General features: G+C 40.9%; 1 protein-coding gene across 3 annotated transcripts in view; it reads left to right on the plus strand.

Moving 5' to 3' along the window:
- Nucleotides 1-18,893, plus strand: part of LOC119650217 (zinc finger protein 184) — a 39,282-nt gene that overhangs the window by 17,361 nt on the left and 3,028 nt on the right. Inside the window, exons 2-4 of one of the 3 annotated variants that reach the window (XM_038052787.1) lie at nucleotides 9,342-9,672; nucleotides 9,727-10,000; nucleotides 10,051-10,238. In XM_038052787.1, the coding sequence (XP_037908715.1) occupies nucleotides 9,354-9,672; nucleotides 9,727-10,000; nucleotides 10,051-10,238 (781 nt within the window). In that variant the 5' untranslated portion in view covers nucleotides 9,342-9,353. Of the gene's footprint in view, nucleotides 1-9,341; nucleotides 10,001-10,050; nucleotides 10,239-18,893 lie in introns of all 3 variants that reach the window. The other 2 variants (XM_038052785.1, XM_038052786.1) reach the window with 2 other exon arrangements.

Consider the following 18,893-nt stretch of genomic DNA (forward strand, 5'->3'; position numbering starts at 1 on the left):
GTTGTTGATCCTCGCTCCACTGCTTGACTTCCCAACATCTCCTTTGTTGAGTGTAGTCACCTGGTTCTCAGTATTGTGGAGACGTGCTTCCGCCTGATGGACTAGTTGGTGCGCGGTATGAGGTCCTGCTTGTTTGTTATTTTCTTTTCTCTTGCTAATAGTTGGTTGATTTCCACGATTATGGGGATTAGAAGGGTCCGTGTGCCATTGCCACCATTGCATGGTAAGGTAAAGCGTGCCCACTCAGGCAACCAAATATGAATGAGGCCCCGTTCGAATGCAGTGAATTATCCCTAGCCTGCAAACTATCAAATGGGCACGGTTGGCAAAATTGGGAGAGGTATTTTACGACTCCTTCGTCTAGATCCGCAGCATTTTGTAAATAGTAGTTTCACTTCGTACAGGGTGTAGCTGTCACCAATGAGTTGGAGGTCCCGCTATCTGAAGACGATAGACAAATAATGTCACCGTAAATTGATAAAACCAACTATACCTAGCGATTCATCAGCTCAAGCTTAAGGCTTAGTATAGCGAATTGAAGTTTGATGACGAGGCATTAGAAACTGGAAGCTCGTCGCTTCGGGTATAAAACGATGGTTCCATTTATATATAACTCGTAGTGTATCGCATTGGAGTTTAATGAATTCACGTGGAATATAAAACTGTGACGTTCTACAACTTTGTTAGTAATAATTGGATGTTTCACATTTCACGGCTCACATATTGAGTTCTCCCTCCCCTGTGTTTCACCCAATATGAAAAATAAGATCAGTTTCGAAAAGTGCTAGCCGAACTTCTTCATTTGATATCCCCCGTACTCTGGGAAAAAAATTAAAGTCGTCCCTGCATATGCATATATAGAAAGCCCCCCTTAACTCCAACGCAAAATGATACCACATTGCATGTAAAGAAGCACAAAGACTACATATTCTCACCAAATATCGTGACAATGGGTTTAGCCATTTCCCAGTGAATCGAGTGTAACAGACAGACAAACAGAAGTACAAACAGACATTGAATCGATTTTAATAAGACTTTTTTTCACACAACACATTTAAAAGTAGACATCACTCAATGTAGCAATTATGAAAGTATTACGTTGCTCAGCACCATCGAGCGGCTCTATGGTTAAAACGTTAGACTGTCGTAGCAGAAGGTCTCCCTCAAATCTTACTGGTGGCAGAGGGATTTGTATCGTGAATGGATGTCGGATCCCCTAGACTCAGCTGTGAATGAGAACTTGAGTCCGATGAGGTTAATAATCACCGGCGAGCATAATGCTAATCACATTGCCTCCTACAGTGTACTGTAGTCCTGTAGTGCCCCGTTACACATTTCAAGGTTAGGCACTTCACTCCAGGCAGATTAGATGTTCTCACTACAGCGATGGAAAAGCTTCAAGGCCGCTTATAACAGCATAGCCACGGTAAAACTGTATATGAGGGTATTCCGCGTCCCGGCTAAATTGATAAGGCTGAACCTAACCCTGATCACCGTGCGAGAGCAGATAAAATCTGCAAGATCACTTTCGAGACCTTTGACCATAAATTTATGTTATCATGCAGCCTTTTTGAACTGACCGTGGAAAATTCTAGAGGCATTATCACTTACAAGTATACCTTAGCTATCCTGCTAATCGAAGCAGACCCTGCCAGAGATGGAGAGATAGTGTAGGGCAGGACGCCAGGTCGCTTTTAGGCATAGCAAATTGGTGGACCTCGGGAAAAACTCGAATTGTTTGGAGTTCCTTATTAAGCAGACCGAGACTATACACCGAGTGTTGCGCCGTGATGATGATTATGTCTTTTTAAAGACAAATCTAGAAATCATATGATCAGCAAATAGTGTTATTTGTGCAGCGTTTTCCAAATGAACGCATGACTATATGATTAATCGCCTTCCACGCTCTATTTACCCTATACGTGTCGTTAGCTGCTTACCTTCTCACCTCCAAATCAATAAGGGGTCGATTTAGGGTAACTTCGAGTGCCGCGGATGGCACAGTTCTCATCATTCCAGTAATAGGTCCTGCCTGTTGTAATCCTACAAAACCCTGCAGGATTTTTAATATTGTTTCTGGATATGGTGATTCCACGTTAGCCGAGATGCATTCGAAAATATTTGATTGTTCGACTAGCTAATCTCTCACCCCGACAAAGTGGGTAGCGTGTAGCGTGAACATATAAACGCTCTGTAAACGTAGGCTACCCAGCTACTGGTTGCATTCTTTGGTAAAATTCGCTTCAATTTCTATGTCCCCTCGAGCGAATTAGTATCTTCGCAAAACCGTATCCATGACGATCATTCAGCCAACTCCTCTGTTTTGCTAGATCCGAATCCTGCCATGGTGTTTTATCTTCGTAAGCTGTTTGTCATCTTGGTTATGATCATCTGGTTTCTTTTCTCAATTCTGGCAATGAATATGATATCACTTGATACCCGCCCTTCTTCGACAAGAATCGGCATGCCAGGGGATGCCACTGAGTTCACTATTCGAGTTAAAGAGCTGCATTGGATTCCTGTTAGAAATTGAGAGCACCTCCCCAATGACGGCGTTAACATCACATCATGTTTTTATCTTCTTTTACTGTTAGCATATTGGATAGATAAAAAGTATTTCCTCACCTTGTTGGTGACCTTTTATGATTAATTGGATTGGTGTGATGCCATCATCACATAGGTTGTCAACCAGAATAATTTGGACATCTTTCGGAACTATCGTGCAGGAACGGGCCTAGTGCTTCCTTTGGGATTCAATAAATCAGCGTTTCAGAAGTTTAAATCCCTAATGTCTTCAGCAAAAACCCAAGAATTTTGTGTGAAGTTTTTAAATGGCCTACAGCAATTGATCCGTAAATTCATTTGAGAAGTATTGCACCTTATTCGCCTTCAGAGACAGCGCTCTATGTAAAACTAGCCTATTCGTGAAAGTGACGCGGCAAGCTTAGGTTCCTCTGTAGCAGCTAAGGTGAATAATGGTGAAGCAGTGATCGAGCGTAATGTGAAAATGACAAAAAAAAACAAATTCTTGGTTGTGATGTTGTTGCTGACGATTTAAAATTTAGAAATGGGCTAGTGAAATTGCGATTATCCCTGCAGAGTTTGTTCACCTGTTCCCTTGCTTCTGGCAGCAACACAGTTTTGTATGCGCTCCCACAAAGTAATCTCGAACAACGATTCAGCCTATTGGTACATATCACTTGCTACTCACCTTGAAGTTTCACGCTTGACCTGATGTATTTATGCGATGTTCTTATGCCTCCTTGAATCCACAAATCAGATCCATACAACCTGTGAAAAAAGACGTTTCTGCGTCGATCAAACTGACGAAATCAAGATGCCTGAATCGAAGCCAATGCGGCAATTTAGATTTTGTTTATTTATCACAGCACGAAGGCCAATAACGTAAACAATTGGTTCTTCGACTGAACGCTGCCGAGAAACCCGAATTTTCATTTTCCTCGCCCGCTCCTGGGTAACGTCAGGGCGCAGTGGTGATTTCTTTAAATTTTCATTTTCAAACAAGTTTCCGATGAAAGTGGAAATTGAAAATCCGCTCGTCGGCGTGATGCTGATCATGAATATGTCGATGATGATAGTCATGTTGATGTTGATATCTTCCTGCACAACACTTTTGAGCGAGTTCATTTCCGCTTTTATGTGCCTAACATACGAAGTGCACGGGGCATCGACAATTTGTTCCTATTTTTAGCCGCTGAAATGATTGCTCGCCGACACCTTAAAGATGGATCCAATACCCTCTGTAATATGGTGGTATGGCTTCACGATGGAAATGCTCAGAATTATACTTTTCGGGTGGGTCTTTGTAGGAGCTGACAAGGTAAAACCTGAGAGTATATCTAGTCGCAGTACATTATATTCCGAAGTGCATTATAAGTATAGTATCTGCGGGTGCATGAAACCCTGCATACATATAAACAAGATACATAAGAAGCTGGTGTAGTTATAGGAGGAATGACCTGTTCGAGTCGCTCACGGATTGACGTTCCTGTTCTAAAATTAGAAGAAATTAGCGTTTACATCTTCGAAATTTGAAAGCACAGCCACCGGCGTACATTCACTTGATGCTTTCCTGGGACTGCTACTTGTGTGATTCCATCGCATTTATGGGTTTCGACTATGTCCGGGAACCGCCTCGTGCCTGTTTCTGCCAGATAAATTCAAATTTCTAATAAATATTAGAAATATTCCTTTGGTCGATTTTGATTTGATGCTGGGCGGTGAAAACTTGTATAGGGGAGTACAGTGTATGCATTTTCCACTAATTAACGAATCTGGAGCGCAAATTCATTCAATCTATAATCTTACGTCAATTATTTCACTTTTGTAATCTTGGCAAGGTTCCAGAAAGTAAGCCTACCTGTTCTCATTGCTGAACAGCTTCAAAAAAAATATTTTCATAAAAAAAATATGATACTAATGGAAAAACAAAATAAGGAATTTTTTTAAGCTCAACATAACCTTCTAGCCTCAGCTCAAAACATTTTCACTTTTTTTAAGTTTAAAGTTTCTTACAATGCCCACTTTGAAGCCAGTTAGGTATTTCAGGATATTTATGAATACTAACATGAGTAAGAGATGAGATAACGCAGGCAATCTTATAATTAGATTCAGCGAAAGCACCAACAAGAGGTCTCTAAAAATATCAAAAGGTACTGTGATTTACGAACTAAAAGACTACTCCTTTCAAAAGCAAAGCAAATTATAAGGAGTCAAGGCAGTCAAAAAAAGTTTAAGATTTGGCCTGATTTTAGAGAAAATTATTGAAAACCGATAAACTACTTCACTTGCAGCTTCAATATTAACCGAAGTCTAGATTTGCAAATATTCCATTATTGTGAGATGAGAAGAAAACAAAATCGGGGTGCAGGAAGTAGGTCTGCTTCTAGCCAATCTAATCCTGAAAACGTCATCATATATATCTGAACGGAGTAAATGCGCAAAACCATTTTCGAAATTAAGTCTAATTCTAATTCTGTTCAGACATACTCGTATTTCCCAATGTCCTTCAAAATTTCCACACCTTCACATTGCAATGCACTGGGACAGCCGACAGACATCAGCCCGACAACTTTGCAAAGCAGAGTAGGTATCCGATTCTTTTCCCCACAGCTGATCATCTCGTATGGATCTTACTTGAAAGAGATATGAAAAAACTAATAATTCAACTGAATTTGGCTTTGTGCGTCTAAAGATCTCTTCGCTTCTGGAATAAATTCAAGGAAGATCAGACTAAGACGTAAATATGCTAACCGGGAACCGTTCTGTCTAAGAATAGAGAACCTATCTGTAATGACGCTGGAAAAGCAACAGTCCTCGATGGAAAGACCCAGCCCCCACTGTGATTGCTCAATCAACAGTCAAAAAATTCGTCCTGAGAAATTGCTACAAGTTCCGAATCCGTCAACCGAACCCACGGATTCGCGCAATTTTCTGAGTTTACCACAACTCATCTCCCTGATGAAAAGCCTAAATGGTAAAAAATCGGCCAGGCCTGACGAAATTCCAAACTTTGTCCTAAGAAACCTCCCTGTGGTCTCAATCGAGTTCCTACTTGCAATCTACAACAACTGCATAAATAACGGTTATTTCTCGTTCACCTGGAAAAGAGCTAAAATTGTTGCCATTAGGAAAAAGGGCGTCTCTAGCGAACCAGAGAATTATAGGCTCATTTGCATACTATCTAACAACCGAGTTGGTCCAGCATTACGATGACAATAACATAATTCCTAACCATCAGTTTGGGTTTCGATTCAAACACTCTACCCAGCGCGCTCTAAGCTACCTCAATGATACCATGAGTACTAAACACGACTAAACGTCAATAACGTCAATTGACCTAGAAAAGGCCTTTGACTCCTTGAGGGTAAACGGACTCATTTATAAATTAATTGAAAATCAGTTCCCCATTCAGACAGACAATTCTATGTCTATGTCTATCTCCTGCCGGTGATATCTGGAGTGCTGCAAGGATCCGTCTCTGGCCTAACCCTTTATAACATTTTCACGACTGACATTCCGTCCCCTGAAATCGGCACAGACCTGATTCAATTTGTCGATGACACATTAGTTTAATTTTCAGACCTCCGGTTCAGCAAGACAATTAAACCGATAGAAAAGTACCTCGTACTTCATACTTCTCTGAAAATACTACCAGAATAGGGAATAAACATAAACAAAGCAAAGACGCAAGTCTGCATGTTTCGGAGGAAATCTAACTGCTCTGGTGCTAACATAGATCCATCCACAAGAATTCTAGACGCTTAAAGTTGAAAGTCGGAAATACCGCAGTGAGCAGATTAGAATAGACCAAGTGCTTAGGAATCAATCTAACTCACGGAATTCCTAAAGTTCAACCCTCACCTTATGCTCGCTATCAGTAAAACAAGCGGTGCACTGATTAGAATCTACTTTCTTCTTCATAAGAAGAATTAAACTAACTCGACCCTGATACGATCAATCATACATATGCTACGGAGCCCCAACGTGGATTACATGCTCATCGAAAGCCATCGAAAAGTGAACGGCCTTCGAACGCCAGATATTAAGACACTGCACTGGACTTACAATTGGAAGACTAAGAAGTGTGGCCGAAACGTCGAAGTTTGTCTGCAAACAAATGTCAAACCACTTAAAGAATTTATTCTCAATCTCATGGAAAGATTTTTTGCATCAGCAAGGTAACATAACACCATTGGCCAGATTTTTCCGACCCTGCCAAATACAGAATGCCACCATCCCAAATTCTCTCACCCTTTAACACTCCTTGTCTGGTGGAAGTTCATAGAGGAAAGCACAGGAAATGTAATGTGCTAATTGGAAAACCTAACATGGTATAGCGCAATTTTGAAAGAAACCACAGTGGCCAGATGTATAGATTGTTTACAATTGTATAAGAAACGTGTCCAATACCAGCTTTATCAAACTGTGTTTTAGCTTTGGAATTTGCTTTACCTCGATTCAGCATATGGAATTTTGCGGCGCCGTAACAGGAATCAGTTTTCCCAAAACGTCCTACAGTACACGGTCATGAAGGGATGAACACTTTAAAGGCCTGGACATTATAGTAGATCCTATGCCCAAATAAATCGCTGCGATGGCTTTTCTGAAGTATAATAGTGTAGTTCTTCATAAGAAAGGGGAGTGCTCTCCAACGTCCTACCTCCTTAAGCTTCAGAATATCCGACATGTAAGTCTAGATTTCTTGATCGATTTCTTAGAGATAGTTGGAGTTAGGCTGGCATCCATAGCGTTATTGAGCACCCTATGTATACCCCAAAAAAAAACCATTCTTCGTGTTTTGCAACATGGCCATGAGCTTGTCTCCCTAGGAACATTGGCATTTGCTTAAAATGTTGCAAAGGATTGCTATATCTGACGAATCATCACGGAAATAGAGCTGCCACTTTGGAAGTGGATTTTTAGAAAGTCTCTTTCTGAGAAAGTGATTTGCAAATGCAGGTGGGATTGCAAGAGGACGGGGAAATCTGTTTGAGCGAAGCACATTTACTTCCTTGTTTTTACTTGAAAATGAATGTTTTATTTTTTACCTAATATGTCTAATAGTCCTAATAGTCTAGTCTAGTCTTAACCTCAGGTCATAATATATATATCTTCGACTAGATTATTATCAATATTATCCCCGTCATTCCGTAATCAGCCTCGGATACAACTGTTAATATCCAAATCTTTTTCCGAACGCCGTTGTGGGTGATATCAAATTTCTTTAGAATCCATTGTAACTTTAGCTTAGATAAAAGTCAAAATTTCTTCCATTAAGAGGGTCATCCCGTGTGTCGTATCCGCAGAATCAAATTTTTTTTTTTTTTAGGATAATTGCGATTCATTCAGTAGTTTTTTTTTATACATTGAAGAAACAGTGAAAAAACACCAAAATTCACAAAAAAAAGCTTAACACGGCTCCAAAAATTTACATTTTTGGTATTTTTTAATAACCCTCGGTGTATAAATTACTCTGTATTTCAATAACGAACTATGCGATCGGGCTGGAAAAATTACTATGAATGCTCAAGATATTAATAAATTTATCGTGAAAAATTCGTATTAGCATCTTGATCCAGTTCTTCAGAAAAAAATTCGAAAAAAAGCCAAAAAAAAACCTCCTTCAGACGGGATGACCCCCTTAAAGTACTATCAACTGAGTTCTATCTACAGTTTAGGGATTGAACTGTTTTTTTTCTTAGACCAATATTACCTGCCATAGGCAAAATGAATAGGGTACGTGGCAGACTTCCTACGCAACATGAAGAAATACTATTATATATTTAAATATGTATTTAAATCTGTAGAGGAAGAAACTTCAAAATTCAAACCCCCATCTTTGATCTGTTAGACTTTCGTTCATTTAGACTTTCGCAAGCTGTACTATTGATGGGACACTGACTCCCCATTATTTTTCCTTCGGAGGGGTGCAGCTAATATGTAAGAAAAAATTTGTAATTTTCTTATCTAGAATAGAACTAGGATGGCCTGATAACCCCCATGTGAAAATTATATTTTAGCTCAATAGTACTTAAGGATCAAATATTCCAGATACGTTCAGATTTAAAACGTCATTTTTTTACCGATGGATCGTATGAGGAAACGAAATACTAAAATCGTTATTTGTCCTCCGGAACTGGCGCAAAACGGCGAGTAAACACATGTTCATAATTGGTCACTTTTGCACACAATGTTCAACTTAAATTCCCAATTTTGAACTGCGTTCATTACTAGTACCACATGGACATATGAACATAATGAAACTACGATACTCCGATCTTCTTAGATTAACAAACAACCAACTACAAACTGAAAAATATGATTCCAATTTGCCTTTTAGGATAACTTGATAATTTGTTAAAAAAAAATAAGATGAAGGAAAACCTGAACACATGAGCGTCGGTAGTCAACTTTTTTAAGAACGATTCCAGTACCTTTATGAGGAAGATTAAAAAGCCTCTATGGTGTTAAGGATGGAGACTCAATCATTAAATCGTAAAAACTTCAGATATCTAATACACCCAGCAGTGGTTTGAATAAGAAAATTTGTAACGTTCGGCTAGTAGATAGAAAATGAAAACTTAAAGTGTTTCAAGGAGTTGTAGTATAAGCAGTGAAGTCTTCCACTTATAGAAATGTCTCTGGCATACACTATAATCCAATACAGGAATGGCACTTAATGTTTCACCTAAAGTAGCAACTTTACCCTTGGCCACACGCAGAAAATTTTTAAATTATTGAATTAAAAATAGATCAATAAATATAATTAATTTGATTTAATTTAATTTAATACTCAATAGTCAACATTTTGCTTTCAGTTTGCTTCCAAAATGGTACAAGACATATCCACCACAACCATTCCCGAAGAACTTTACAATTTAACACAATTGGCGGAAGTCACACTAGCGGCCGGCCGTTTAAGTACAACCAACGTTAACGAAATAACCGATTATATAAACAACGAGAAGCTGAAAAACGATTCTCCAAAAATTAACGCAAACCCATTTTTGACTACTGACAATAAACAACCCAAATTTCGACGTAGACATACCATCCCAGAAAACTGGAGCGAAACCAATGAATCCACTCATCAAGATCGTTTCCTCGAATCTGGTGAACATTCCGTAATAAGGAGAAATCATAGCATCGGTGAAAATATCTACAAATCATCCTCAGAGAGAATGCAATTTTTCTCATCCTCAGACGACGATTCGAATTACTACAGCCATAAAATTTTCGATAAGAAAAAATCCCGTCGATCCACTGTTTCCGACAGCCATTCAAAATTCGATGAATTATCCTGCAGTAGTCTGCCGAGTAATGCAAGCATTTGTAGTGGAGACGAACATTCATCTGGAACCATTTCGAAAACCATGGACGGAAAATCTCCAATGACAGAAGATGATCATGTATGTCCCGAATGCGGCAAGAAGTATTCTACTTCTTCCAATTTGGCCAGACATCGGCAGACTCACAGGTAAGCCATGAGAGGTTTAGAGAAACGGCAACATTTAAGGGTAACAAAAGTTTGACCAATTTTAGATCGATTCTGGATAAGAAAGCGAGGCGTTGTCCACACTGTGAAAAAGTTTACGTTTCCATGCCAGCTTATTCCATGCATGTGAGGACTCACAATCAAGGATGTAAGTGCCCACACTGTGGTAAATGTTTTTCAAGGCCATGGCTTCTTCAAGGACATATTCGAACACATACTGGTAAGTAAATGATCTTTCACCAGTAAAAGAGCTATATTGAATCAGGATCAGGAGTTAAAAGATTTTACAAAATGAGCTTTTGTCTTCACAGTTGATAAACGCCTAGGTAGCCAAGAATAACTCTTTAGAAACTAAACAAAGTGGGTGGGGATCCTATCCCGTCTGCCATCCGGGTATTTCTGAAGAATAATTTTGCAAACATTACAGCTACCACAAGGGTCGCTCTTATGAACTGGAAGCTGGTCTTTAACAGGGTCTTGATTACGAAATTCCGGCCCAGTTTAAGGAGTATCATAACTATAGAAAGTCACGCACCAACAGAAATTTCCAATGTAGAAGAACAGGAGGCTTTCCTTAAGCAACTAAATGAAATCTCTAGGAAGCATAATCTAGCTCCACTTGACAATACCATGCTCTCGAGCAGCATCACACTGTTCTTCGGAGAGCTAATAGCTCTTCTCTTCAATATCCTCAATTTTGGAATGAAGAAATGGAGGACCGACTCAAAACACTTTCAATGTTGCTTTTCATCTAGCAAGTGCGATCTCAGTGTCTTCTCTCGAAAAGGAAGCTCAACCAAACATTTCAGTGAGAACGATATTAGGCTTATTTGCCTGAAGATTTTTGGGCTTGAATAGTCATCTTTCCCAAGCTTTGGAATGTTTAGAGGTCAACAGAAAGGGGTCGTGTTTAATGCTCTATACTCTCCTTTGGTATATATCGCTGGACAAATGCCAGGTGCTTTGACGTGCTCAAAAGACAGTAAAGCAGTTTTTGCCTTTTAACTGGCAACCGCCACTACGGTAATGTTTCACTTTCTCTTGCACAAAATTACGTTTGCAGAAACCTAATTCTTTCCCTCTCACTTTTCTCATTTGTTTGTTTCAACCCTGGGGTTTGTGAACATACTATCCAGTTTGCTAAGAGAGCCCAACTTGGCCGACTCATCCCTTTTCATTTCCCTGCAGACCTTAAAGTCTCTCTTTCGCTTTCCAGCTCCTCATAGTATGTTCTGAAGGAGTCTTGTTTCGAACTTTTTACAAAACTCCTCATCCTCCTACTCATATTGGGAATTTCATTCTTACTGCTTTCAGGATTCCTCTGATTGATTTCTTACCGTTCCTCCCTTCTAGCAGGCCCCTGGTCTTAACGAATTTATTTAGACTAATGGAGTAAGTCTATTCAAAGCACTCTAAGAGTGTGCTACTCAAAGTTTCAAATTAAGCTTTTGTCGCTAAAGGAGTCCTGAGACGCCTAGGGAGCTGCATTTTATTGCCATTTAATTTCACTCTTTCACTCTCGATTCTTTCTACTCGCCCGTGACAGCCAAACTGAATTCTAAATAATAACGGTCGTCTGACACCCGCTGAAATGATAAAATAACTTTTCTCCCCTATGATTGCATTTGCTACAATGTGCTAAGGTTTGCAACACAACCTATTAAGATTTCAAGGACACTTGGCTCCATATACGTCACCTGATCTCTTAGCTGTTTCTTCGGTAATAGGAACACGGCGGCTTAAAACTATGACGTTTCCCTATTACCATTAATCTGATATTCTAAAATGACCGGAATTAAGTCATGAGCACAGAATTGCCTCGGGATTGTGGCTTCTTACAAATTAGATATGTGCCCCAGGCTGTCGGCCTCACGGATTTTTCATTGTAGAAGGCCCAACCCCCTTAATTGATCCGATACCCGAGAATTTGTTAAACCCATGCCTTTTGTACCAGAAAGATATAAAGGCAGTTCTACAACTTGCTGTCAGTAGAAAGGAAGGGACTTTGGCATCCTGTGTAACCTTTACGTCTTTAGACAGAAGTCTTTGATATGAGGTGAACAAACGCCATTGATCGAAAAGTCTGCTGCCTCCATTGTGGGTGGTCACCAACATGTCCCCACCTTTCGTCTCGAGCCATTGATCTGTTTTCACATAGGTGTTAGACCAGTTACCTCTAAATCATATTCCCCTTAAAATAGTTATCGTTCCGATGCTTGTAGTTCTTCTAAATAAAAATAAAACTAGGTAGCTTGCTCCTACTACAATATATTTTAATAGTTAGTAAATACGTATTTCGAAAGCTATAATACTTACTTTCTTCCTCAGTACTTAAGCTACCTACCTGAAGGGTACCTACCTGAAGGGTGAAGGAAGAAAGTAAGTAGCTTTCGAAATACGTATTTACTAACTATTAAAATATATTGTAGTAGGAGCAAGCTACCTAGTTTTATTTTTTTTTTTACATATTCCCCTTCTTCTACATTTCCCGATAGAGGCGCAAAAAAAGGTTCTAGCAGTCAAGATCTAGTCTGAAGTGCCTCCTTTCCATGGCATTGTTTTTGAAGATTTTGAAAGTAATACCACAGATAGACCGGCCGTAATCGAGTCTCCAATTTGTCCCGTTATGGGAATTGCTGTACTCTCCCTTCTGGCTGACTGTACCCTAAGTACCAAGTGCATTGGAATCCAACTGTAGTGGAGAGCTTATCTTCTAGTATTCTTCCTTTATCCACATGAATTTGGTGAAGCGTTCAAAATACGGGTTTCGACCGCGATTAGATTGCTTAAGATCGCAGGTAGATTCGAAGCGCATATATGTGTAAGGTGAAAGTAATTTCTAACCACTTGGAAACTTCAAACCCTTTGCTTTCATATTCATGTTTTAGACAGCGTAGGAGTCTATGTGGCGCCCGAACGGTGTTCTGAATATCATAAAAACGAGCAAACTCATTAAAGATCTATAATCTCGTAAAGCACACATGTATGTCCTCTTTTTACCCTGCATTAGGTGCTACTTCTAATGAAATGTAATAACATAATTACCAAATTTTCACGCGTCTTCCGCACATTATGCAAACCAGAGCAATCCGTGTAGTAAATATGTTGCAGTCACGGCATATGACCTGCGACAATATCCGGGACGGATGGAGGGTTGGGGGTAGCTTGAAAGACGAGGAATGTGGTGATTAGCCTCAAAAGAGGTGGCAAGACGCGAAATCTACGAACTACGACGTGAAGACAACCATCAGAACTGAACTAGAACGAAGGTGGTTGGAACGATATGTCCCTGCTGGAAGGTAAGGGAAGAACTTTGCATCAAGGAATTTATTGGGATTTCGCCAACCTGAACCACATAGGTGGCCACCAATTCAAGTTCAAACACAGCAACTGTTCTACTTGTCACACAAAAACAAATTGAAATACCAAAGCTGGACGCTCAGCCCATACCAAAGAGGCCTCACTCCAGGCAAATCATCAACAAATCCGACTTTCTCTGTGCGGTAGGCGATGGAACAACTGTTGGAATTTGGGCATCAGTTGCACCATATTTTCATCGACTTTCAGGCCGCTTTTGATAGCATCATTATCAACAGCGCAACAACCGGTATCCGGTCTAGGCCTGCCTTAATAAGGAACTCCAGACATCTCGGTTTTGCGCCGAGGTCCACCAATTCGATATCCCTAAAAGCTGTCTGGCGTCCTGACCTACACCATCGCTCCATCTTAGGCAGGGTCTGCCTCGTCTTCTTTTTCTACCATAGATATTGCCCTTATAGACTTTCCGGGTGGGATCATCCTCATCCATACGGATTAAGTGACCCGCCCACCGTAACCTATTGAGCCGGATTTTATCCACAACCGGACGGTCGTGGTATCGCTCATAGATTTCGTCATTGTGTAGGCTACGGAATCGTCCATCCTCATGTAGGGGGCCAAAAATTCTTCGGAGGATTCCTCTCTCGAACGCAGCCAAGAGTTCGCAATTTTTCTTGCTAAGAACCCAAGTTTCCGAGGAATACATGAGGACTGGCAAGATCATAGTCTTGTACAGTAAGAGCTTTGACCCTATGGTGAGACGTTTCGAGCGGAACAGTCTTTGTAAGCTGAAATAGGCTCTGTTGGCTGACAACAACCGTCCGCGGATTTCATCATCGTAGTTGTTATCGGTTGTGATTTTCGACCCTAGATAGGAGAAATTGTCAACTGTCTCAAAGTTGTATTCTCCTATCCTTATTCTTTTTCGTGTTTGTGTTTGACCAGTGCGGTTTGATGTTGTTGGTTGATTCGTCTTCGGTGCTGACGTTGCCACCATATATTTTGTCTTGCCTTCATTGATGTGCAGCCCAAGATCTCGCACCGATTACCGCCTGCTCGATCTGGATCAAGGCAGTTTGTACGTCTCGGGTGGTTCTTCCCATGATGTCGATATCGTCAGCATAGGCCAGTAGTTGGGTGGACTTGAAGAGGATTGTCCCCCTTGCATTTACCTCAGCATCACGGATCACTTTCTCGAGGGCCAGGTTAAAGAGGACGCATGATAGCGCATCCCCTTGTCGTAGACCGTTGTTGATGTCGAATGGTCTTGAGAGTGATCCTGCTGCTTTTATCTGGCCTCGCACATTGGTCAGGGTCAGCCTAGTCAGTCTTATTAATTTCGTCGGGATACCGAATTCTCTCATGGCCGTGTACAGTTTTACCCTGGCTATGCTATCATAGGCGGCTTTAAAGTCGATAAACAGATGGTGCAACTGTTGTCCATATTCCAACAGTTGTTGCTGATTTGCCTGGAGTGAAGCGTCTTTGGTATGGGCCAATGATATTCTGGGCGTATGGGGCTATCCGGCCTAGCAAGATAGTTAAGAATATCTTTTAGATGGTACTCAGCAACGTGATACCTCTATAATTGTTGCACTGTCTGATATTTCCCCTTTTATGTATGAGACAGATAATGCCTCGTTGCCAATCGTCAGGCATTGATTCGCTGTCCCATACCTTGAGCACAAGTTGATGAACCACTTGGTGTAACTGGTCGCCTCCATATTTAACCAATTCGGCTGTAATTCCATCGACTCCTGGCGACTTATGATTTTTTAGCCAATGAATTTCACGGACTGTTTCTCCTAAACTTGGTGGTGGCAGTATTTGTCCGTCGTCTTCAGTTGGCGGGACCTCCAACTCGCCGATGTTCTGGTGGTTCATTAGCTCATCAAAGTACTCAACCCATCGCTCTAATATGCCCATTCTGTCGGAAATCAGATTTCCCTCTTTGTCTCGGCAGGATGAGCATCGAGGTGTATAAGGCTTCATCCTGCTGACTTATTGGTAAAACTTCCGCGCCTGGTGCGGTTGCTCCCTGTACTTTTCTAGTTCACAGACTTGTTGGTTCTCCCAGGCTTACTTTTTCCGTCTGTGAAGTCACTTCTCCGCTCGACGGAGTTCGTGATAAGTCTCTGCGCGTGCCCGCGTTCTTTGAGAATGCAACATTACTCGGTAGGCGGCATTCTTCCGTTCCTTTGCTAGCTTACATTCATCATCAAACCAGCCGTTCCGACTCCTTTTGCGGCTGGGGCCAAGTATGCTTATGGCCGTATCCATGATAACGTTCTTCAGGTGATTGTAAAGATCATTTGTTGATGCTTCATCTCCAGGTCCTCTGTTGACTGCGGTTATTCTGGCATCCATTTCCCTCTTATAGGTGTCGCGGAGGGTTGCGTTGTGGATGGCTTCAGTGTTCACTCTCACCTGATTGTCAGAGGGGATTCTAGGTGGTATTGTTATTCGAGCTCGGAGCACCATGCCAACGAGATAGTGATCCGAGTCTATATTGGCCCCCCTATATGTTCTGACATTTATCAAGGCTGAGAAGTGGCGGCGTTCGATCAACACGTGGTCAATTTGGTTGAAAGTGGTTCCGTCGGGAGAGGCCCACGTATGTTTGTGGACCGCTTTCCGCGCAAACCAGGTACTTCCAACAACCATTTCGTGTGACCCTGCTAATTGAATAGTCCGCAGTTCGTTATCATTTATTTTTTCGTGTAAGCTATGGGAGCCAACGTATCGCCTGAATACTGGCTCCTTTCCTACTTGGCTGTTAAAATCCCAAGTATGATTTTGATATCATATCTGGGACAGGGTTCGAGGGTTTATTCTACTGCCGCGTAGAGGGTATCCTTCTCCGACTCTGCAGTCTCCTCTGTAGGGGCGTGAATGTTTATGAGGCTTATATTTCTAAACTTGCCTCGCAAGCGCAGAGTGCATAGCCGTTCGCTTATGTTTTCAAAGCCGATAACAGCAGGTTTCATTTTTTGGCTGACTAAGAAACCTACTCCGAGCACATGGTTTACTGGATGACCGCTATAATATATGGTGTAGTGGCTCTTCTCCAGGGAACCGGTCCCTATCCATCGCATCTCTTGCAACGCTGTTATATCAACCCTATATTGGGACAGGGTATCGGCTAGCTGCTCATCAGCTTCATCTCTGTACAGGGAGCGCACATTCCATGAGAAAATGCGTCAAAATAGTCAGGGTAAAACTGTACACGGCCATAGGAATTGATAGGACTGTCTAGGTTGACCCTGACCAATGTGCGAGGTCAGATAAAAGCAGTAAGATCATTCTCAAGATCATTCAACATCAATTACGATCTAAGACAAGAGACTACAATTTTAAGACCATTGATAGTTTCTCCTATCTAGGGTCGAAAATCATAACCGATGACAGCTATGAGGATGAATTCGCGCACGGTTGTTGGTAGCAAAGAGAGTCTTTTTCAGCTTACAAAAACTATTTCGTACGAAACGTCTTAGTATACGCTTAGCGCTCTTATTGTATAAGACTATGATCTCAAGCCAGTTCTCATATATTCCTCAGAGACCTGGATTGCTAGCAAGAAAACTGGCGAACTCTTGGCCGTGTTCGAGAGAAAAATCCTCCGAAGAATTTTTAGCTCTATATAAGCGGATGGACTAGTCCGTAGCCTGCATAGCGACGAAATTTACGAACTATACCATGACCATCTGGCTGTGCACAAAATCCGGCTCCGTGTGGATGGGGATATTAGTGTCGAAAGTGTATAAAGGCAATATCCATTGTAGAAAAAGAAAGCGTGACAGACGCTGGTTCAGATGAAGCGACAGCGGAGGCTAGGTCGCCAGACAGCTTTTAGGGATATCGAATTGGTGAACATGCGCCCAAAACCGGGATGCCTGGAATTCCTTATTAAGACACGCCTTGACCGGATTCTGGAGGCTTCGGTAATAAAGGGTTTGTGTTCATCTTGAGTGAGAGTCTTATTCATATTTTTCCATTTGTATATAGCTAAAAATTCAAAAGATTTCCTTGATATATTCAACTCCGCCGTTAATATGAGTTCACCTTATATGATGATGACGTCATACGCGTCTTAGATTGCGATAAATCCACGTGAAATATAAAATATTGACCTTGTATAACTTTATTAATAATAGTTGCATTCCCTTCAAACTCCAAAATTGTTTATTATATTATTAATTATTATAGGGGTTTTTGATTTTATTCGAGCAGGTATCGGAATGGGATGTATTTCGAGGCCTAGGTTTTGTTGTTTGTTGTTTCACTCAATATCAAAAATAAGATCAGTTTCGAAAAATACTAATCGATCCCTTTCATTTGATACTCCACATGACCATATTCTGTGAAAATCAATTTTAAAAAATAACCGTTTGTGTCAGCCGCTCTAGAATAAATCGGGTGTGATATTGACTTTGAATCGATTCTAATAAGTTTTTGTTTCACACAACCGCAACCCAAAATCCAAAAGGACATGAAGATAGTGTGCCCTGCACTAAAAAAAAATAATCAGTCTCAGCCTGATGACCTCCGAAAGAAGCTTTGTTTTCTGGCTGCTCTCTGAAAAAATGCCTCCTATTTGCATTACCAAGAACAGGGAAACATGAACAGCTAGACGAGTCGCCCAGTCAATCCTTCTTTTCTTTTAGAACAACCGTATCGAGCTCAAAAAAGTTGTGCGTAACACCGACAGTAGCAATCGGAATCCGAAGCAGGACTCCATTCGGAAGGGAAAATAAGGCAAAATACTCTTTCAGTTCAACAAATGCAGCCACTGTTCCAAACGTTTCATTTCCTGATGTGCCGCACCGACTCTTAATCCTGTTGTCGCGTTGCTCCGTTTTTAGGCAATTTTTCAGGGTCCTTCAATCGCAAATTATGAAGAGAACTTGATGAAGTGACCAAAAAGGTGTTTCATGTCCTTTCTTCTTTTGAAAGATGTTCAAACAGTCGCATGTTCGACTCGAGTATGTAGAACCTCGATTCGTCTTTCCAAAGCAATTTTTGCATTGCGCAATCGTCCATTTGGTTTTTTGGCGGCTCAACCTCTTCAACCACTAAACAGTAAACGCGTTTTAACCGTAGCTGTTGAAACCGGGTTGCTACTTATTTCAATTAATACAGTCATGATTGAAGAAACAGTTAAATGTGGGCTACATTAAGACATGCCTGTGGTAAACGTGTCCTCTTCTCATATTGTCGGGTTGGGTCTTCACAAATTATTCTCTGTCAATATTAGTCTTGATTTCTCGTTTCCTTGAAAAGATCTAATGTACAGGGTGACACACGGGAAATGGACTGTTTTTAAATAAAGAATACTCAGCCAATTTCCAAATTCATGTATGTTATTGACACCAAATCAAAGCTCATTACTCGCCACTTTAGTGTAAATGAAACTTACTTACGAAAAATAACATCATCCAGATGATGTCCATCATGTACGATGCGCGACTCAAGTCTCTTCTCGAAATCCTCAATCACATAAACCAACATCTCTGAAGGGTTGCAGTAATTTCTTAAACAATTGCATTTTTTAACTCAT

This window comes from Hermetia illucens, chromosome 2 (assembly GCF_905115235.1).
Source record: "Hermetia illucens chromosome 2, iHerIll2.2.curated.20191125, whole genome shotgun sequence".
Lineage (NCBI taxonomy): Eukaryota > Metazoa > Arthropoda > Insecta > Diptera > Stratiomyidae > Hermetia > Hermetia illucens.